This window comes from Phytophthora ramorum, assembly GCF_020800215.1.
Source record: "Phytophthora ramorum isolate Pr-102 chromosome Unknown Phyram_PR-102_s0003, whole genome shotgun sequence".
In the NCBI taxonomy this organism is placed as follows: Eukaryota; Oomycota; class Peronosporomycetes; order Peronosporales; family Peronosporaceae; genus Phytophthora; species Phytophthora ramorum.
In genome coordinates this window covers 3,164,371-3,186,694 of record NW_027150649.1, presented here as the reverse complement: position 1 = coordinate 3,186,694, position 22,324 = coordinate 3,164,371, and the positions used below count along the sequence as shown (strand labels likewise).

The 22,324-nt window shown below is 50.7% G+C and overlaps 4 protein-coding genes across 4 annotated transcripts; 2 read left to right on the top strand and 2 right to left on the bottom strand.

Annotated features, from left to right (window-relative positions):
• Positions 1 to 292: 292 nt before the first annotated feature.
• Positions 293 to 10,285, top strand: KRP23_4120 (Cyclic nucleotide-gated channel cone photoreceptor subunit alpha; the record flags this gene model as incomplete). The annotated part of the gene is made up of 7 exons (XM_067889045.1): positions 293 to 7,388; positions 8,341 to 8,393; positions 8,448 to 8,462; positions 8,612 to 8,621; positions 8,687 to 8,810; positions 8,877 to 9,805; positions 9,882 to 10,285. The coding sequence occupies 7 exons, from the start codon at positions 293 to 295 to the stop codon at positions 10,283 to 10,285; spliced, it is 8,631 nt and encodes a 2,876-aa protein (XP_067748238.1).
• A 756-nt stretch (positions 10,286 to 11,041) lies between these two features.
• Positions 11,042 to 11,500, top strand: KRP23_4119 (Agroclavine dehydrogenase; the record flags this gene model as incomplete). Its single annotated transcript, XM_067889044.1, has 1 exon — positions 11,042 to 11,500. The coding sequence occupies one exon, from the start codon at positions 11,042 to 11,044 to the stop codon at positions 11,498 to 11,500; it is 459 nt and encodes a 152-aa protein (XP_067748237.1).
• Positions 11,501 to 13,175: 1,675 nt separating this feature from the next.
• Positions 13,176 to 13,529, bottom strand: KRP23_4118 (uncharacterized protein; the record flags this gene model as incomplete). Its single annotated transcript, XM_067889043.1, has 1 exon — positions 13,176 to 13,529. The coding sequence occupies one exon, from the start codon at positions 13,527 to 13,529 to the stop codon at positions 13,176 to 13,178; it is 354 nt and encodes a 117-aa protein (XP_067748236.1).
• A 6,693-nt stretch (positions 13,530 to 20,222) lies between these two features.
• On the bottom strand, positions 20,223 to 21,446 carry KRP23_4117 (Potassium/sodium hyperpolarization-activated cyclic nucleotide-gated channel 4; the record flags this gene model as incomplete). The annotated part of the gene is made up of 1 exon (XM_067889041.1): positions 20,223 to 21,446. One exon carries the CDS (start codon positions 21,444 to 21,446, stop codon positions 20,223 to 20,225), a length of 1,224 nt encoding a protein of 407 aa, XP_067748235.1.
• Between the last annotated feature and the right edge of the window lie 878 nt (positions 21,447 to 22,324).

Below are 22,324 nucleotides of genomic sequence, written 5' to 3'. Positions count from 1 at the left end.
CGACTCTAGGAGAGTTGTTGTTCCTCAACGGATTTTGTAGACCCCACGTGATGTTTTTTACACCTACGTACTCACCAACCATCAGAGACGACGCTGCCAGAGTCGGGTTGGGAATGAATCAAAGCCTACCGTGGATTGAAAGCACATGTTGGGAGTGTCTTACCGTTTGAACACTAGCAGAGCGATCACAAAGTTTATTCGTTTCGCGTCGGGCGCGTTTTAGCACGCGTCGCTTGAACTGCGTCGGATCTTTTCTCGACATCAGCAAGGAGACCCTTTCACTCTCTGCACCATGGGCGCTCGATCTCGTCGTCGGTCCTTAGCACGCGATGGCAGCACCGGTGGAAGTGGAAGTTTTTACGGCTACATCGGAGACTTGCGCAACGCTTTTGACCCGCACTCTGGACTGCTCAAGAGCTGGCACCAAGTACTTTTCGGCTGTATGCTGTACCAAGCTTTCCTCCTACCTTTTGTCGTAACATTTGCAGTTCAAGCTCAACTTCCCACGTCGTCGACGGCATTTCGAGCCTTCTACCTGACTGAGACCTTCTTCTGCGCCGACTTCTACGTCAAGTTGAACACGGGCTTCTACGAAGCAGGTAACATCCACCGTGACAAGCGCAAAGCCCGAGTCAAGTACCTGAAATCCATCGGCTTCCTCCTGGACGTGCTTGCCATCATACCATTATCAATAATCCTACCTGCTACCAGTGCTACAAAACGTCATGAAATGTTGTGGCCGGGGTGGCTGGAATTTCACAAAGTGCTTCGCATTTGGAGAGTGCCAGGATATCTTTCCAATCTGGACGATGTGTATGCCAAGCGCTTCCGAGCTCTGAAATCGTTCAAGGTGTTGGTGGTCACGGCATTTATGGCGCATCTGGTAGCGTGTAGAAGGTTTGCGTTTGGCTCGCAGAGGTCTGTTGCGCAGGATTCGGGTGCTTGGCTCCCACCGACAGCTCTCGAAAATGAGACGCTGGGGACTCGGTACGTCAGCGCGCTGTTCTGGAGTGTGGGTATCATCACAGGGGCATTTGAAGGCGCGCTGCCACGCCTTAACGCGCAGTTTGCCTTCACTCTTGCGGTAGCGTTGCTGGGTTTGGTGCTGTTTATCTACGCCTGCTCGACGCTTTTCATGCTGTCTAAGTCGGAGAGCAGCCAGGCCATGTTAGCCCAGGCGCGTATCAGCCAGCTGCGGCATCTGCTTACCTTCCATCATGTGCCTGAGTCGCTGCAGACGGAGGCTGTGGAATATCTCAAACGGCACTACACCGACGCTGAATCGAACGACCGTGAGGTGGTTAAACTGTTATGTCCGTCGATCACAAAGGATATCCAGGTGGAGCTCCTGAAGGACATGGTCGGCCGTATCCCGCTGTTTCGCAGCTGCAATGAACAATTCATCGTGGCACTCACGAGTTTGCTGGAAATGACGAGCTGTCCAGCTAATGTTACGCTCTTTCAGGCTGGCGACCAAGGAGACTACATGTACGTTGTCAATTCAGGCGTCCTGCACATTATGGTAAATGGGGTGAAAGTGCGCGAACTACGTCAGGGAAGCTTCTTCGGCGAAGTGTCGGTGTTCTCAAAGAGGCCACGCTCTGCTGCGGTTGTTACAACTTCCTACTGCACGCTCTACCGACTCTCACGTTTCCACACGGAGCGCGTCTTGGAAGGTTACCCAGATTACGCCACGTTGATTTCTTCGGCGATCGATGAAATGGTTAATGAACACGAAGCCGAGACTGGCCGAGGCTCTCGTGATGGCGGAGAGGAATTTATGCTCACAACGTTGTACCAATTGTCAACCAAATCCCCCATACGAAAAAAGCGTCCGTCTTTGCGAGACCGAGCAAAGAACGCGACGTTGGTCACTCTGCACCGCAGCAAGTCAACGAAAGTTTTGTCCGCTTCACGACATTCCGAGTACGACGGCGGTAACATTTCCATGAACGAAAATCGTGCCATCAAACTTAATACTGGAGCCATAGTGCTTCCACCCAAGGTGTCCCCAAAGATGAACAAGGGCAAATTGGTGCGCAGCCACTCGGCGTACGCACGCCGAGTGTCAACAGGGATAAATTGGTGGCCTCAGCGCTCTGCAAGCGTAAAAAGTTCGGTCGGTTCTCGCCCAGATACGATGCAAGGGTTCTACGACAATCTGGCTCGGAGACGAGGGTCCCAGCAGCTTGGTGGAGGCACTTTGTCGACGTTCTTTTCGCGCTTGCAGCTACGGCGCGTGATTGACCACACCTCCCAGGGGCGCAAATACTGGTTAATCCTACTCCAAGCGCATCTGGCGGCGAATTGGTACATGATCCCGCTGTTTCTTGCATTCCCGGTTCTCGATTGTCCGGGTAATAACCGCAGAGTGAAGGCGACGTACACGCTTCTGGATATCCTGTTGGGTTTCGACATCTACCTGAATTTCAACCTGTCCTACAAGGCAAACCGTAAGATTATTGGGCACCCTTCGCTTACAGCGAAACACTATCTGTGCGGCTCCTTCGTTTTGGATTTGCTTTGTATGCTGCCCTATCGATGGATGATCCCAGTCAGCGCTACATCGGTGCTGGCCATGCACCCCGCTTTGTTCCGGCTGCCGCGATTGCTTCGAGTGTGGCATATGAGAGGACACATGAAGGAATGGGAGAACTCCTTCCACTTCGGCAACACGAATTGCCTCTTCATCGCAGGGTTTATCTATTTGATGCTGCTCCACCTAGTGGCGTGTGTATATTTCAGCACTACGTACGTGGAAGGCTTTGGCGCGGGTGATTCGTGGCTACCGTCTAGTGAAGTGGAAATGTGGAGATATGTTAACCCTTCTGACGGAGGCACCTACTTCACTTCGACCACCAATTCGTCCTGTTCGGAATCGGATGCACATGCTGTTGCGGGCGTGCAGTATGCCCGGTCCCTTTACTTTGCAGCAACGATGCTTACAGGTCTAGGCAAAACAGTGGAACCAGCCTCCGTCTTGCAGTACACGGTCACAGTACTGTTAATGATGTGTGGCTTTCTCTCAATGGCGAGGGTGATTGATATCGTTCAGAAAAGAGTGACAGCTTCAGCTTTCGAGCAGAAAGAGTTTCTTGTAACACGTACGCGCGTCCAGAAATTCCTCAACTCACGAACGGCCCCAGCAGGCGTTCACCAACGTGTCAAATCATTTCTGGAGTTCTGGTGGTCGTCGCACAAAGGCGCCATTGCAAGTGATCTACTGAACGAGCTACCTGAAGCCATCAAACGACCAGTACTGCGAAGCATGTGTAAACCAGCTCTACGAACGCTGTCATTGCTTGCGGGAGTTCGGAAATCGTTGGATGCGCTGGAGGAGATTTTCATCGACAACATCCGCTTCATTCTTTACGGTCAGGGTGAGATTATCTATCGGCAGGGAGACTACGCCAGTGGCCTTTTCTTCCTTCTTGAAGGAGAACTCATTATTATCGTCAATGGTGGAACACCTCGTACTCTTGTGAAAGGAGGTTTCATTGGAACAGCAGCACTGAATCTTAGTGAAACATCCGTGAGTTATGCGGAGCGTGTGACGGCAGCAAGCGGCTGTATCCTGCTCTTCATATCTCGGGACCATCTTAACGGCATGCATAAAGTCTTCCCCACTTTTTCAATGGCCCTGCGAGCACTGGAGAAGCGGCTTGATAATGCTAAACTAGCCCGAGTCCAGCATGAGTATAGTGGACGTGAGCGATCTTCGAGTAATGGCCAGCAACCGATACTCACGCCCCAAACTCTAACGGTTGAGATGAAGCTTCTACAGTATCTGGGCTTCGGGGACATTGTTTTTGACCCTGATGCCACCAGCTCGGAGGTGTGGGAGCTTTGGATCTTTTGCTTGATCATTGCGCAGTACCTGAAGGTTATCGGAGATGTCACTACTGGGGTTGACAGGGACAATATCGTGAGCTCGGAGCTCCTTGCCGTATTCTTTGAGATCTGCTTTGGACTTGACCTATTTTTCCACTCGCGTCTTGGTTTTTATGAGTATGGGAATATGCTTATGGATGTTGTCGCTATCCGCAAGACATTTTTCCGCTCTCACCAGTTCTGGTGCGACTTGCTCGCACTGATTCCACTATACACCGTGAATTGGGTGCTTACTGCAACCCACCGCCATGACATCCTCAGTATCAACAAGTTGCTACGTCTCGTACGAGCATCAGAACTGTTTATGAAACTGGAAACCAAGCATCTCAATCATACATTACAGCTGCGACTACTTAAGCTGGTCTTCGTATCAATTATGCTATCCCACTTATTCGGATGCGTCTGGTTCAATTTCAGCGATTCCTCACGGTCTGTATCTACTGCATGGATGCCATCGCCATCCCTCAAAGAGGCAGACAAGACGACGCAGCACTCAGCTTTGATGTTTTGGTCGTTTGGACTCATGACCAACTCTTTCGCCGGGGAATTACCAAAGACGGTGGAGCAGTGCTGTTTTACCGTCGTTGTTGTCTTAGCTGGTGCATTCCTGTTTGCTTTCGTGGTTGGAAATATCTCGGATGTGGTAGAGCTCGTGGATGCCAACTCCCGTGAGTTTAACGGTAAACTCAGCTCCTTGCGTCTACTGTTGTCTCACTTTCACCTCCCGACCGCAATCGAAGAGCAACTTAAGACGTACTTCTTCTTCCAGCGCTACCACACCATCACACAAGAGTATTTGCTGGAGCGGTGTCTACCGCCATCCCTTTTAACAGAAATTCGACTCATTCATTTACACCCCATGATCTCAAAGGTCGGATTTCTTGCTGGGATGGAAGGATCCGTGACGCGAATGCTCGTTTCTCAATTCGTGCAAGCGTTGACTGTCAAAGATCAGTTTGTATTCCGCTTAGGCGAGGAAGGGAGCGATATGTTTTTCGTGTTCACTGGAATTATTGAGGTGTTGGTGCCACTTGAAACCCTTCATCGACGGCAATCTCACGATGCCAAGCTACACTCACTCGGATCGCCATCTCGTTCATCATTCCACACATTTTTCCCGACGCTAGACCCATCGAAGCTGCAGGCCAAAGGCCAACTAAAAAAAGTGAACGAACTCACGTCTGGCAGCTACTTTGGTGAAGTTGCGTTGTTCACGAGTAAACCTCGTAGTGCCCACGCCCGTTGCAAAACGTCCTGTGTGTTATATAGACTGTCACGACGATCTCTTGAGCTGGTGTTTGAGAGATATCCAGACTGGAAGCGTAAGGTGCTCAAGATTGTGAATATCCAACAAGAGCAGCAGCTTCTTCGCAACATGTATATGGAAGAGCAGATGGATATCACGGATAATACTTCGAAAAAGATGCTGAACCATGTGGATATTCTCGGCGTTGCTGCCCCCTTCTCTAGGAATAACAGGTCTGGGAGCTCAGGGAGTAGTGTGTCAGAGCGAATTTCAACTGCGTCACCGCGTGGAGCGCGTAAGACGAGCACTCGACCTCTAGGAAGCTTAAAATCTGCCGGCTCCTTTTTCTCATCGTATAAAGCTCAGCGTTCGGCTTCAGCCGAGGTAACAGGAACCTTGCAGATGAAGAAGCAGAAGGAAAATGTACTCTGGGTGGACAGGGTACTGCAGTGTACCGAGGCACAGAGTAAGTTTCACGTGCAGTGGCTTATGATCATTGCTGTCGGTACCATTTACATGGCGCTTATCATTCCATTTCGCAACTCATTCGACGCACTGGAGCGTTTGGGTCCATTACCCATAGCTGCACGTGCACTAGAGCTCATCTGTGAGGTTTTGTTTGGGTGGGATATCTGGGTGAGCTGGAATCTGAAGGACAGTCTTGAATCCATGGAGCTATACGAGAATAAACAGCGTGATGCATATCACAAGAACCGTTTGTGGATCGACGTGATCGCAGCGATCCCCATTGATCACTTCCTCTCGGACTTTTATCAATCGCCATTGTTGTGTTTGAATCGGTGTCTAAAGCTTTTTAATTTCCCACACTACATGCGGGAAATCAATCGCCGCAGCGTGGCATACGAACAGAACCGCCTCTGCACGCTTTGGGTTTTGCTCTTTGTCTTCATGCACTGGTGTGCTTGCGCCTACTTTTCGCTTGCGTCGGTCACGAGCAGCGCAGAAATCGATCATGGCTGGGACTACTGGTCTCCACCGCGCAGTGCAGTGAGAATTGAGTCGACGGATCTGTCGTTGGATTTCTTGGTGCATCGCTTCTTGCGCGGAATATTTTTTGCGTCCACTGCGTTCACCAAGAAAGGCAAGGTGTTCGAGCCAACCGAGCATGATGAGTACATGTTCACATTCTTCGTGGACTTTGTTGGGTTGGTGACGATGGCGTTCATGATCGGTGAGATGGCAAACCTTTACGTGTCGTACATCAGCAACGAGGTGGAGTTCCGAAAGAACCACATCGCAGTGGATTTGTATTTGGAGCGCTGGCATATTACTGGGAAACTACGGGCTCGGTCACATGCTTTCTTATCTTCGTTATGGAGCTCGCACCGTGGGGTGAACTACCAGGCAATTTTTGATGAGATCCCACAAGTGATTCGAACGGAATCCATCTCCCATATAGCCAATTTACCACTACGCGTGTTCGTCAACAATGTTTTCCGCCCGTTTGCCACTGCGCACCCCCATGATCGTGATTTAGAAGCTCTTACACGCGGAATCGCCCAACATCTCAAGTACGAAGGCTATCCTCGAGATGAGTGCGTGCTGGTGGAAGGCAGCGTCTCGAAGGAAATGTACTTCGTCGTGAAAGGCCACTTGATCTCCACGACTGATGACGACCAGCAGCAAGATTCTTCTACTCAGCAAACCGGTAAGCACTACAAAAAGGGGGATTTCTTCGGAGAGCACGGTTTGCTCGGATATTCTGTCGGCGTTTCTACTGTCAAAACCGTGTCCGCTTGCGACTTGTTGTCATTGAGCTCCGAGGCTCTGCTGCAAGTAATTCTTTCTCGACCACTTTTTCAGACAGCGCTGAGCATAGCTGTAGAGGGCTACCGGGAATTATGTCACCGAACGCGGTTCAGCAGGAAACCTTTAGAAAAAGACGACTGGGGGCTCGTGCTGTTTCGAATCTTGGATACGCGGCGGAAGCAGTGGATCGAGGAGGCGTATGCGTTTAGTGCAACAAACGATGATGATCCGTTCAACGAGCCGTGGACTGTTTCCTGCCTCCGACCGGGTCATGAAGCTGGTCTCGTAACAATTTCTTCGCCACCTACATGCGTGAAAGTTTTTGAAATGCTGCTTCGCCTCATCGCCACTCGCGGCTTGCTCGCTACGAGGCACTTGCATGACTCGGTAGTACAGTATCAGAAGTCACTGCCGATCATGACTGCAGATCTCTCGAGCCCTCGCGGCAACAGCATGCCCGTGACGGAAAGATCGGATAGCAGTAAAATTAGCGGCAATAAGCTCTCTTACCTTCAGTGAAGCACAAGTCAGACAAGGTATAAAGTCTATCTTCCCAAACAATGTGCTGTATCACCATTTGCAGTAGCCATCGTCATCCATAGGAGCACCAATGGATATTGCGACTTCGGGTGGCATCTTAAAATTCTGTTTTGGCTCCTGACAAATCGAGCTTGTTGAGTGCCCTCATTGGTGAGGTCACCAGTGGACATATTGGCGTGCTGAAGATCCTGTACTCCACATCCGTGAATCAATATCGCGCCTGAGGGCTGCAGCGCTGCGAGTGCTGTCTTACGCTGAGAAAGGTTGATGCTCGAAGCTGCTGCAAACGGACATGATAACTTGTTTATGTCCGGTGGCTATACGACTCCACGTACGCAGGGTGCACAACCGCGGTGCCGCAAGAAATGGTTAGAAGCACATGGCCGAGTGGCTGCACCAACACCGATCCGAAGGGTGCACCACGGCCGCAATGAATGGAGCAGCGAGTAACACCCATCTTGACGGTGCGAGATGGCTGCATCGCTCTGAAGGGTGCACTACAAGAGCAATGGACAGTGTAGCGTTCCAGGGGAACCTTGGTTGCACGCGAACCGTTCTGAAGGATGCAGTGATGCCGTTATGACCGGTGCAGTAACAAATGGTCATCTCCGAGGGGTCAAGTACTTATACACTACGCTGGGCCAACAACCTACGGCTGAAGCGATTGCAGGCGCCACGAAAACTGGTCACAATCCCGTTGTGCAGTACCTTCAGGAGCACTTTCAGGATAGATGTCCACTTCAACTTGCCGTTATGTGGCGAACGCAGATGTATGTTTGAGTACACCACTTTTCATAGCAAATCTCCACCAATCCCGTCTTTTTAACGCTTCTTTTGCCCAATCAAATCCGTGGTGCACGTGATGGGTATTTTATCAAAAGTTATCCATGCAGTCCACTGCCTCATTTGCGAATTCGCTTCAAGTCGGTCAAGTCAACAGTCTCCGGTATTTTAGAACGCTCTCTCTCTTGTCCTCTGTATGCGACTGACATTCAATCAGCGAGGGGTGCCGACTGTCAGCCATGGACCAGTTCCATGCGCTGACCGGCTGAGAATCCAAACCCTTAGAACCTGATCCGGATCATGCCGGCGGAGGGACTGCTGCGGTTTCTTGTTGTTTTGACCATGTTTGTGTCTGCTGTCTGCTGCTGCAGTCGTCACTAGAACTCACCAGGTAAGGCTCGGTGATCTCTGTGGACGAGTGTTTGCTGGAATTCTGACCAAGTGGTTGGGTCGTAGTTTTCAGGATGCTTGCAAGTGGAGTTACCTACGGCGTCATGATTGCCACACTCGTTGTTGTGGCTGCTTATGCCATCATCGTGAGTCGCCGAATGGAAGTCAACTCGGTCAAGAACTTCGTCAGGTATTATACGCGGTATTTTTTAAACGATCTTCTTCTTCTGCTAACCAATTCTTGTTTTTATCTTAGTGCCAAGAACTCAACAACGGCACTTCGCTTGGCATGGTGCTTCTTCTCGGCTGGAATGGGGTCGTGGACGCTGTTTTCGTTCCCGGAGATCGGCGTGGATGCCGGTTCATGGGGAGTCATCGGCTACACTTTGTCGGGGGTGAGCGGCATGTTGGTGCTGGCGGTGGTGGGGCCGTACACCCGCGCAGCTCTAGGAGAAAACGTCACCATGACGGATGTGGTAGCGCAGCGCTTCGGATACGTCATGCAGGTGTACATCGGTCTCATTTCGGTGTTCTACCAGTTCATCTCGCTGGCTTCCGAGCTCACGTGTGTGGCGCAGCTCACGACCATGTTGTCACCGAACGCTCACCCACTGATTCCAATCTTGGTGGTCGTGTTCTTGACCAACCTGTACCTGCTGATTGGCGGCCTCCGTGCGAGTATGGCGACGGATGTGTGGCAGGGCATTGGAGTGATCGCCCTCCTTGCGGTGGTGTGCATTGCCATGTGCTTCCATGTGTCGATTCCTGACGGAGCGTGGTCCAGCACCAATGTGGCCGCGTTCACTGTCGCAGGCTTCGAGACGCTGGTGACGCTGGTGATTGCCGTGACGGCATCCAACTTGTTTTTCACGGGTTTCTGGCAGCGCGTGTACGCCGCGTACGACGACCACACGCTTCGTAAAGCTGCGTTCTTGGCTTGCGGTATCATCATCCCGTTCACGGTGGCGCTCGCGCTGGCGGGTATGGTGTCGTACCTGGCGTACCCGGATGGAGACCTGTTCTTCGCGATTCTCATCGACATGGGTCGCGGCTGGGAGGTTCTCATCGTCATCGTCATTGCCATGCTGGCGAGTGGCGTGGCTGACTCCATCCAGATTGGTATCGCCGCGGAGTTGACAACGTGTTTTCCGAAGCTCTCGCTGATGTACTCGCGTATCATTGTTGGTAGGCCATTTGCTGCTCTCAACTTGACTCTATCCGGCGAAACTCTGACTTTTTGTTGTTGTTTTTACCGTCGCAGCCTTGCTTAACGTGCCCGCCGTTGTGATCGGGTATCAGCAGTACGATATCTTGAATCTCTTCTTGATTGCGGACCTGCTGTGCACGGCTGCTGTTGGCCCCATGCTGCTCGGTGTGTGGAAGCGCGCGACGCGTACTGGTGCGCTGGCTGGAAGCGCGGCTGGGTTGATTACCATCTTCATCTGTGGCGTGATCGCGCAGGGCAAGTTCGTGGGCGGCTTCAACTGGTTCATCCTGCCGGAGGGGCTTTACTCGCAGAACAGCATGATCACCTTCGTTGTGACCCTGATCATCCCGCCCGTCGTGACTGTTGTGGTGTCGTTGTTGACTCCCAAGAGCAACGACCCAGCAACTGACGGCAGCTACCTGCTTGAGCACTCTCCCATCCAGGTGGGCAAGGAATAAGGAGGTCCAAGAACACTCGAGACTGTTCACAGGTCAAGGTGCGCCGAGCATCAGTACTCACTTCACCAGCCCCATCCTGTTCAATTCTTGGCTGAGCACTCAAACAAAAGAAAAACTAAAAACGTCGATTCGTTGATTTGATACGTTTAAACCAACTAACAAGCGTTGAAACATTTGAATGCATTTCAAAATTAATAAAAACAACGGAGCACGTCAAAACGAAATCTTTCAAGGATGCCGACGTTCCTGCTGCCCGTAACGCGTCGCTCGCTCCCCTTTGCTTCTTCCCTCCTTCACTTCGTCTCCTCTGCTTGTCCACAACCTCCTCGTCTGCAATTCCTCATCTCCGCCAACTCCCGGGACCTCGAACGTTCTCTTCGTCGTCTGTTCCCTTCCTCCCTCTTCTCTTCCCATGAACACGAATCCATTCCTGACTGGACCAATTCGAAAGACCTGCAAGAAGCTTTGGGGGCTTGTGACGGGGTCATTCTAGCCGCCAGTGGCTGTGGAGACGATGTTATTAACCTGCCAAGTAACTCCAATGACGAGTGGCTCCAGTGCGAGCAAAATGTGGCAACTCTCGTGTCAAAGCGCCATCGGGTTGCCAAGTTATCGTGGACGGAAGGATTCGTAGGGGAACGTTCTCCTTCGGCTTCAGGTAGAGTCAATTGGGAGTTGGAAGAGGAGTTAAAGGGGAAGTTTGGGGGTGGGTCGGAGTGGGCTAATAACCTGAAGATCCTACGGGCTCCGACGGGGATGGATGCTTTTCTAAGAGGTCGACTGTTCGATTTGGTGTGTGGGAGGACGCTATCGATAAGTGTCAAGCGAGGACGCATTGCATTCGTGCATCCATTGGACGTCGCGGAGAGTTTGGGCGTTTTGTTGATGAAGGAGAAAGTTGAGGGAGGGCTGTACAAGTTGAACGGACCTGAGGCGTTGACGTTCCCAGAATTGGCAAAGTTACTATCCGAGGGCATAGGGGAGAAGGTAAACTACTCGAACTTCCCGTTGTGGGCGGTGCAGCCTGCACGGTGGGTGCGTGGAGTTCCTGGGGATGTAATTGAAGAGGAACTCGCGGTGATTCGGGCGTTGGAAGCTGGAGCGCAGCAGGAAGTGAACACGAGTATGGAGACGCTGCTGGAACATAAACCGCGCTCGTTCCGCGAGTTTGTTACTGAGAACGCTGACGCGTGGCCACGAAGCGATCCGTTGTAGTGGTTCGGATAAAGACGGCCAGCAATGATATGACGGAGAGATAGCTGAGCCGACAGTGGATGGTGAGCATGGCTGGAAAAACTCGACGTGTGATGATACCCGAGTCCACAATGAAAACTTGAAGTTGCTGAAGGCTCTGCGTGTTGAGCTGAGGGCAATTATTCGGAAGACGTTAATTAATGATGGTCGCCGTGAGCACAGTTGAGAAGCCTCGCGTCGCGGATAAATCTAGTTTGTCAACGTCGATCACTAACACGGGCTTCATCTTCTTTTAATTGTCTGCGGCATGGACAATTGGTTGTCACTACTTTGAGCATCAGAGCGAGTAGAGATAGATGCTGCGATACTGGCAGTAGAACGTGAGTATGTAAAACTGGATGGACGCCTGTCATGTGTGCTGCACACGCAACATGAATGCCCAGAATTCAGTCAGAGATACAACACTTGGACTTGCAAGGCCACACAATAATTTTACGAATTCTTATCGATCACAGCGCGCTCGTGAGCCTAACAGATGCAGAAGGATGGGCTCCACTTCTGCATGAAGTCCCAGCCGACCAGATCGATATGGTTCAGGTTCTTCAAAGTGAGGCAGGTGGGGCAAGACTGTGCTATACATGATGGAAATCCAGGATAAACAAGATGTCGTGAAGGTATTGAGAGACTTTGTTGCTGATTGCATAACATGAGTGGTGAAAGGCAATGTGAATGAGTCGAAGCCTGGTTTTGATAATGGTAATGACGTCAATGGTAAGGACAACGAAAGCAATATGCCGGTTACGAGAAGACGATGTTCGTTTTATAAAGTATATGAACGTCAAGAACGATATACTTTAAGTTGGGCAGAGTCCCCTTTGTATTGCAGTCTCCAAGTACAAATTGCTGGATGTCCGAGATATGGTTGATATTTCAGAGAATGAAAAGAAAATACCGACCTGATATGCGGTTAACTCCGGCCGTGACGAAGTTGTGCGTCTTACTTCTGCCCAACGCAACGTTGGTATAGTTCAGCGCGTTAAGTATTGGCACCGGGAAATGATATTTCACAACTCTTTGGACACGTCTCGATCACGATACCGAGTGCGTGATGCAAGAACCTCCACGCCGCTGATGTTTGTCGAAGCGTTGGTAGATTGTGGGGCGAAGATCAATGCGACAAACGTTGACGGTGAGTGCGCTTTAACCAAGGCGCGAAAACAAAGTGGTGCCCGCTCATCCAAGACACGGGATACACTGTGGACTGTGGAAAATAAACAATCGTGTAGCTCTGAATCCTAGGACGAGCTGCCGAGTTGAGCCATGCTGAGTTAGCGAAAGCTCAAGAAATTGACACGAGAGGTTGTTCTCCGCTCTTTTACGTTGAAGATCATGATTTCTGAACTGAGTCAAATCTGTGGGTCAAACCGACCAAACTGAATGTCGCCGAACAAAGCGACAAAAATCTCGTTCTCTAAATGCAACGTCGCGAGAGCGCAGCGGCGTCTCGTGCGGCTGCAGCTAAAGAAAAACAGGACAAGGTTCGAAGTGCACCGATAAAAGGACGATCGCATTGAAGTTTAAGACAAGAATGGATGCACTGCACGAGGTACATATCAATGCGCCCAGTAAATGAAGGCTTAGAATTGAGTTAAACACCTAGAAATAAACTTTTGCCGAAGAAAATTGACTGCAGGCATTAGTTGCAAACCTCAAGAACTGCAGCGGACAACTTGTTCGACAACAGCTTCCGCAAGAACTCGCGGTCTTTCGCGGTTTCGCCTGCCCAGAACGTTTGATCTGCTTCACGCTCTTGGCGTCGCTCCTCTGCTCGCTTTTCGAGGAATTCAGCCAGGCCGTAGCTCTGCCTCCCCAGAGCATCCGTCACAGCAACGTAAGAAGAAGAAGTCTTCTTGGTACATCGTCGCTTCGGCTTTACGATCGTGTTTTCTTTCTTGGTAGACAGCTTTCTGGTCTGCTGTCGTACAACTCTCTTGCTACTCTGGCCACGACCATTGTCTTTCAATCTCGGGGAAACTCGAGGAGGGTCCATTTTCTTTGCTCGTTCAACTTTCTTCCTCATGATAACGTTCCGTGCACGCTTGCTACGCACTCTAGCGTTTTCATCGCTTTTAGTTAATTAGAAGCTCTCAGTTTCACAATCAGCGCTGTCCTCGACCGCTTCCAACTCTTTACCGAGAAACTAACGTCAAAATAAATGCTCGTTCCTTTCTTGGACCGTGAAAACCACTCACTTCCACCATGTCCCTTTCGAAAAGCTCGGACGAAAGCTGTTGGAATTCCGATTGCAATCACGGCGACCGTGACTATGTTGCCGTGTGACTATGTGTGGACCCGGCAGTTTAGCAGATCTGTGATGAGCATAGTGAGACCAAGATATGCGGGTCTTTTACTTGGGAAGGGGCTCAAGCCCGCTTAAGAATCGTTAGCGCTTAGGAGCTGTAGCGATAGCGATTCAATCTTACTTTCTTTTCTTTTCCATCCTAGTGCAGACTCCTGGTTATACGGATCGAGTGCAACTTCGAACAGGGTTCTGAGCCCAAGCCAAGAGGTAGCCTGCGGACTTTCGACTGCGTGAAGGCGATCCAAGATGACGGAGCCATTGAAGTACACGAGCGATGGGGTTCCAAAGAACTGGAACGGAAAAGACTGGCAGCAGTATAAGTGGGCGATGATGATTGTCTTCAGGAAGAAGAAGCTCGTCGACGTCGTGGACGGCGCCGTGACGAGAGACATGCTGACGTCTGCAGAGACTGAAGCAGATTTTGATGACAAGCAGTTAACGATCATGCAACTTATTGGGATGTCGTTGCCAGCGGATATTTTTCATCAAGTCCGAGACAAGACCACGGGAACCGACATGTGGAAGGCGTTGTGCGTAATCTATGAGAGCAGGGCAAATAAGACGACCATGGCTCATAGAGCAGAAAGCATTCGGCACGAGCTTGAGATGTTGAAGTTGGCCCCAGGTGGAGATGTTAACAAGCACTTGAGTAAAATGTTCAACTTGAGAACTGAATTGTTATCGTTGAATTATCAATTTGATGACATTACGATGGTGGAGTTGATGCTGAATAGTTTGCCTCATCAGTACGAGTTTGAGAGTCTGAAGAGTGGAGTTCGGTACAATAGTGCGGACAACTTCATCACACCGGAGCGCACCCGAGAACTGATTCGCGTCGCTGATTCGCGCCAAAAGGCCTACCAGGTAGCCAGAGGTGGACAGCGGGGCGGACCAAAGATTGGTGGCAACGGGGGAGAGAGCAGCAAGCCGAAGACTGAAGAAGGACAACAGTATGGAAACAAGAGCAAGGACTCGAAGAAGAAGCGAGTGAAGAAGTGCTACATCTGTGATAGCACTGAGCACCTGAGGAATAATTGCCCCCAGAAAGCGAAAGGTTCGGAAGGTGGTGGAGCTAATGTTGCTGAGCAGAAGCGGAAGCCGCGTGCGAACATGACAACCCGGCGGGAGGATAGCGAGTTGGGAGGCTCATCTAGTGAGGATGAAGAAACGAACGAAGCTACCAGTCTTCTTGACATGCTGCTGCTTGACGCAGGAACGCCAGACGACGTCCAGAATGACGAACATGGCAGCGCGAGCGATGCAGGGAACCTCGTTGACGATCAATATGATGGAATCAGCGATGGTGAGAGTGATCACGAAGAGGCAGGGAGTAATTCGCGGAGTAGTTGGTGGTACTTTGATACCGCAGCTAATGTTCACGTTACGGGCAACCCATTGGACTATGTGACTTTCACTCCGGATTCCCATGAATCTCAGCATGTGCAAGGAGTAACCCCGGCTTTAGCTTCTCGAATTGCTGGAGTAGGAACTGTGGAGCTAGTTACAAATGTCGATGGTGAACGCGCTGTTGTTTATCTGAATGATGTGTTCTTCGTGCCTGGGGCTACCCACGGGTTATTGTCGATTGGTTTGGCCGCAGAGCAGGGTTTCGACTTTGACTATTACCCTCAAGTGCAATCGTTCAGAGTGCGCGAAGATGGGCGAACCGTCATTGTTGCAACACCCCATGATGCAACATGGGGATTTCAAGTGACACATCCGATGAGTGATGATTTGGTTGCGCCGCCAGATAGTGCATTGTGTAACTTCACTGCTGCAGAGGGAGTGGCATCGATGAAAGTATGGCATGACCGTTTGGGCCATATATGCCCGCAGTATTTGAAAGTGATGGTTGACAAAGATCTTGTTCGTGGCATGATGTTGCGCCGGCGGGAGCTGGGAGCCTGCGATGCCTGTCACATTGGCAAGCAGAAGCAAAGAGCACACTGGAAGAAGCTGAACCGAAACATCACGAAGCCGAATCAAGTCGTCTATGCTGACTTGCTGATTCCGAGCAAGGACAACGGAACCAAGTACGAGGCAGTCCTTGTAATTATGGACGGATACTCGCGGTTTGTCACGATTCACTTGCTGAAGAGCAAATCCAGTACCGTTGTTAACCAGCACATGAAGGAGTATGTCTTGTGGGCAGAGCGTCAAGCTGGGAGACACAAGATTGAGCGAGTGCTGACGCGGAAGGTGAATCTGCAGTACAGAGTCCATCAAGTTCAGACGGATAAAGGTGGTGAGTTCGTGAATACAAACATCGAATCCTGGTATAAAGCGCATGGAATCGAGCACATACTCGTGGGTCCAAAGAGTTCGCAGCTAAACCTATGCGAGCGCACCCATCAGTCTCTGGTTGAGATGACGAAAGCAACCATGCATGATGCTGGCTTTCCACGGAGCCTCTGGCCAGATGCGCTACGGAATGCAGTGTACATTAAGAACCGCACATATAACAAGGGTACACAAGGTATTCCCTACGAGATGATTTTTGCTGTGAAACCTGATTTGCATCATATCCGCAAGTTCGGCGCTCTCGCGTACGTCCACGTGCCAGTCAATCCTGGGCGGAAGAAACATCATGATAACGCAAGACTGGGTTTCGTTTTGGGTTATGCAGAGGATGTGGTAGGCTGCAAGGTCTATTTCCCTGAGAATCGAACTGCAAAGTTTGTATCGGATCTTCGTGTCACGGAAGACGTGGTGTACCGAGACCGGCATGGCGTATCGTTGGAAGACGAAGACTTGGAGTCTCTGCACTTCACGCGTGCCGCGGAGACGCCCGCCCCGAGTGATTCTGACTCAACGCTTGATGCACCTACCATGACATCGTGTAATGATGATGACACTGTCGCTGCTACTATGGCGAACGAGACCATGGCCAGTATGACTATGGATCTCGAGGGAAGTGAGGCGTGCGCAGCTCCAAACGCAGCTCCGACTCGCTCTGCACAACGACATGTCGAGCTTAGTGAAATGCGCGCGACCACGTGCAAGGCGAGCACAGCAGATCTAGGTGGTATCACTGCCGCATTGCCAAGTGTGGAGACGATGGTACGCACTACAGTCGATGTCTCGAGTGCGCAAACGGAAGCGCAACAGGTGTCTGTGTGTCACCAGAGTGAGGAACTAGCCGTAACTGATGTTCAAGATGAGAATCAGAGTCTACCGACAGGAAGAGAAACTTCGATGGAGATGAAGACAGATCAGCCGCTAGTGTTACAATATGGAGACGATAATGAGACTGGGTGTTCGGCGTCGGAACGATGTGATGGGAGTGAATCGGTTGTGAGTGTATGTGGCACTGCAGCTGATGATGCTGAGCTCATCGTGGAAAATGAAGAACCTGCAGATGAAGACGACGATGAGTCTGTCGTGGCGAGCGTGTGTGGAGAAATAATGGGAAAGCGTCGACGTGATGAGACTCCTTCTGAGGAGATTCGCGTGGAGCTGAGTGCGGCTAAGCAGGAACCGAAGCGCAATCGGACAGGGCTTCGCGAATATCACAAGCGCAAGAGGCCTGCCTACTTCGATGACTATGTGATGAATGTAGCGCAGCGCACAACACGCATACTCGATAAGAATGGCCGGCCGATTCGGGGTAGCGATGTGAGAATCCCGAAGAATCGTCGAGCAGCTTTGCGTAGCAAGTATTGCAACTTCTTTTGTGAAGCCGAACTGGAAGAGATGGCAGCATTGAAGGCTCGCCATGTCCTGGAGGAAATTATATACGAGGACGTTCCTGAGGGCGCAAAGCCGATTAAGACTAAGTGGGTATATGATACCAAGACGGATAGTCTAGGCTATGTGGTACGCTTTAAGGCGAGACTCGTAGCGCTTGGGAACTATCAGCGCCCAGGAATCGACTTTCATGACACGTTTTCACCCGTGGCGCGTATGTCTTCGTTCCGATTGATGGTTGGGCTAGCTGCAGAGCTGGATCTAAAACTATTTGGGGGAGATATCAACACGGCGTATCTAAACGCGGATCTAGGAATCAAGCAGTACGTGAGTTCGATTGAAGGATTCCCGTGCGAAGTCGATGGACACCTCTATGTGGTGAAGAAAGCATTGTATGGATTGAGACAGTCAGGACGAGAATGGAACACAGAGCTGAACCAGTGGATGATGGATCATGGTTACCAGCGATCAATGACTGAACCTTGTTTGTACTTCCGTCTCGAGGGTGACATGACTATGCTGGTGTTAGTCTACGTAGATGACATCTTGGTGGCGACCAACGCTGAAGGGGAGAAGAACAAATTGTTCGAGGACTTGGACAAGGAATACGGCATCAAGGACCAGGGCTTGTTGAAGCATTACCTTGGTGTAGAGGTGGAGCAAACCGATGAATGCGTTGTCATTCGGCAACGTAAGTACGCACACGAGATTGTGGAGAAGTTTGGGTACGGAGGGGCTCATCCGGTTGGGAACCCGATGGAGGTGAATGCTCGCTTTGAGCCCCTCGGTGAGAACGAGGATAGCGATACTAGCTTTCCCTACCGTGAAGCCATAGGAATGCTGATGTACCTGGCGACGAGTACACGGCCAGATCTTGCATTTGCACTGAGCCAACTCTGCCGCTTCGTGGCGAAGCCTTCTCACAAGCATGTGGGTGCATTGAAACGAGTACTGCGGTATCTCGCAGGAACGGAGAACTATGGAATTACGTATACACGACAGACAGCAGAGTCGAAGAGTATGGTGCTCGAGGGCTATTGCGATAGTGATTGGGGAAATGATCCCGAAACACGCAAGAGTACTACTGGATTAGTGTTCACTCTGGCTGGTGGGGCAGTGTCTTGGATGTCAAGACGCCAGACCATTGTAGCGTTGTCTACAGCTGAGGCCGAGTATGTGGCTGCATGTGAAGCTGCAATGGAGGCAGTTTCGGAGAGTAACATTTTGCAGGAAATTCTTCCGCAGCATGATGTGAAACTACGCATTGGAATAGACAATCAGGCAGCACATGTGATGGCAACCAATCCTACTTACAGTCGGCGAACTCGTCATATTGAACTACGATGGCACTACGTGCGCGAGCAAGTTGAAAAGGGTGTTATTGAACTGCACAAGGTGTGCGGTGATGTGAATCCGGCAGACACGTTTACGAAGCCCCTCGACAAGTTACGTCTCAAGCGGATGCTGGCACTTGCTGGCATCGGAGGTGTAGATTAGTCGAAGCTGACACTTCGAGGGAGGCGTGTTGGAATTCCGATTGCAATCACGGCGACCGTGACTATGTTGCCGTGTGACTATGTGTGGACCCGGCAGTTTAGCAGATCTGTGATGAGCATAGTGAGACCAAGATATGCGGGTCTTTTACTTGGGAAGGGGCTCAAGCCCGCTTAAGAATCGTTAGCGCTTAGGAGCTGTAGCGATAGCGATTCAATCTTACTTTCTTTTCTTTTCCATCCTAGTGCAGACTCCTGGTTATACGGATCGAGTGCAACTTCGAACAAAAGCATACGAATGCTGGAGGATATTTTTCCTGCCAGAGAGCTACGGAGACTGGAGCCACCCGAGAGTGCTCATGGTTCTAGCACGCCAAGACAGAGCGACTAAGTATGGTCTGAGTATCCTCCTCCTCGAAAGTGCTTCGTAAATGTGGGATAAGTACACTGTAGAAACAAGAGCCGTGAGGCGATTGAACAGCACAAGACGCTTTGCATATAGCTCGTCCGGAAGTCGGGACGTCTAACAAGCTTCACGGACAGCAGCCTCACAACTAACTGCAGATATTTAAAGGATTTGCACTGGCAGGATAGCTACAAGATCCAATGCAAACCGATGTGGGCGCACGTATCGTCGTATTTTTTTTTCTTGCCTCGGATTCTCGAATGAGGTTTCTGTCCGAGTAGTGACCGATCTTCACGCTCGCGCATATATTCTGAAATAATCAACACGAAAAATGTCGAGACAACTCCCAGGGTCTCACGCGGGATTAAATTAGTTGCCAATGTGATGGCAGGCCATAGTTTGAGGAATGTCGCCTTCGCATCCTGACGGTCCTCCGCTAAAACTTTTGTTACGCGTGTGTGCAACCGAAGGTAACGTTATTGTGCACACGGCCTGATCGATCTGCGGCCTCTCAGTTCTTACGTCTTGCACTGCCTCTTCTTCTCGCACTTCTTTTCAGCATCTTCACAGCATGAACAGAGAAAATAGTCCTGTCTCCACATCTCACTTTGTCCACGGGATACCATGCATTCAAGGTTCAGAACGTCCAGTTGCTGTTGTCGTTAAACGAGTAATTCCAGTTCTGATGACGAACGCTGCCTCAGCGCTGGACAGCCAACTGAGGCATTAGCTGCATCATAGTTGCTGAACGAACCAAGTAAGTTGTCAACTTACATTTTACCGGTTGACTTACAGTCAGTCAAGTAGATTTGTGTACGATACGCTATGCACTAGCAGATCATTAGCAACAAATGATGCTGTTGCCTTTCTCTCTACAGTCTTCTCGAAATGAATCGCGTTCGGTTGAGGACTCGGTTCCTCCTCCCCTCGAGGTCGAAACGCGCTCACCATTTCAGTCGGGAAAGGTGGGAGATTGTCGTGCATTTCCTTCCGTGGCAGCTCGTCGCGGAACGTAGCTAGACCCAATAACGCTTTGAGCTGCTTGCGAGCCCCAGCGCGGCCTCTAAGCACGAGATCCCTAGCCTCTAACGGGTCCACTGTGTGCATTCGAGCTAACACTTCCATTGAGAACTTGTAAATGTGTGAATACGGTACATCAGCGTCGATGCGCTCTGCGTTAGCCACAAGATCGCTCGTATCAACAATAAGTGGCGAGTCTGCAGAGCTCGATGCACTACTCTTGTGTCCATTCTGGAAATTGTGGAGTATTTCCTCGAGTATCACGCGGTCCGGGGCTGGAGAACTTAGGTTGGTCCATGCCCGTTTATTTCGCTCGCGATAATGGGGGAAATCATGCAGTAAGCGTTCATATGGCTGCTGATCTAGTCGGTACATCTCTGTATGGATAAGTGCCACGCACGTCTCGAGGCGAGAGATACCGTAGAGCAAAGCCAGCTCGCCAAAGAAATCGCCGCGCTCGCGAATGGATTCGCCGGTATCTAACTTCACCAAGACCCGTCCTTGAGCAATGAAATACATGCTACGGTCGACATCACCTCTCATTGTCACCTCTTCACCTTCGGAGCAAACCACGTATTGGAGACACACAAGTAACCCTCGCAGAAAGTGCTCGTCTAACGAGCGGAAAACTGAAACTCGTGCAGCGAAGCTTCGAAGCGTGGCAAGCACAACGTCCTCGTACAGAACGCGTGAGGCCTCAGTGACAGCTGCAAACTCCTTTTCGCCTTTACGGCGTCTCCAAACCCGAGCGTAGTAAGACTTGATCTGGCGTTTGATTTTCTTTGGTACATCATTTTGTACCAGATAGCGCTGGAGCTCCCCCAGACTTTGCTCAAACGCGGCCTCACGCCGTGCTCGTGCATTAAGTAATTCACCCTGAGCACCAACCAGCGCACCGTAGATGTAAATACTCCATAGCGTGATAATAATCTCCGCTACAAGTTCTAATGGGTTCATCGAAACGATATCGCCGTAGAATAGAGTTGAAATACACTCCATGGAGAAGAGTAAAGATCTCAAATACTTTCGCGAAAGAGCGACGTGGTCTAGATAAAATGATGTGGTGCCCTCTGTAAGCATTCGCCCAGCATCTTCGACTGTGGAAGCCCCGTCTGAGATGAACGTCAACATACCGGAAGTCGAGAGCCACGATACCCCATAGCGATGAAATGCGTGTTCGCTCGTTACATACCAGATGCAGGCCAAGATATGCCCCATTGTGAGATAAGTTGCCAATCCCCGCATAAAGTATAGTGACGCATCGCCTATTGGCAACTTGCGATCGTACACAAGGTACTGAAAGAGCTGCTCGGATAGTGGCTCAATGCGCCGCACAAGCAGCAAGCGATTCATCCTGAACATCCAGCGTGACGTCCACCAAGACGCGTGAGCCTCTTCTTCAATAGAAGGCGCATATGCCAGTGGGATCCTCACGTCAGTGGCAAACAGAAGAAGCTCCAGGGGCAACATGGCTAAAATGTCGGAACGAAGGGCTGGGTTGGACACGAAAATCCGTCGTAGAAAACCGCTTTTGTGTGAGCTAGCCAATGAAGCACCCATGCTATGCGCTGCCAATGAAGCATAGCGAATTCTGTAGCCCACGTCTAGTAGGCATAGAATATCCATGAAAACCTCGAGTCCTGACCAAGCCCGAAGAGTGTTCGCCGGCAGCTCGGTTAAGTCCGTCGAAAAACAGAGTTTGAACGGGGTAACTCCGAGGTGGTATATCGCCACACCAAGCATGAGGATATCCCAAGTTTTGCCAACTTCCTTGATGCGCCTGATAAACGCGCGTGACTGGGGGTCGGTAGTTTCAGGGGCGTCACTAGCAAATTGAAGCTTTCCCCCTACCAACGATGGCCGCTGGCCACCGTTAC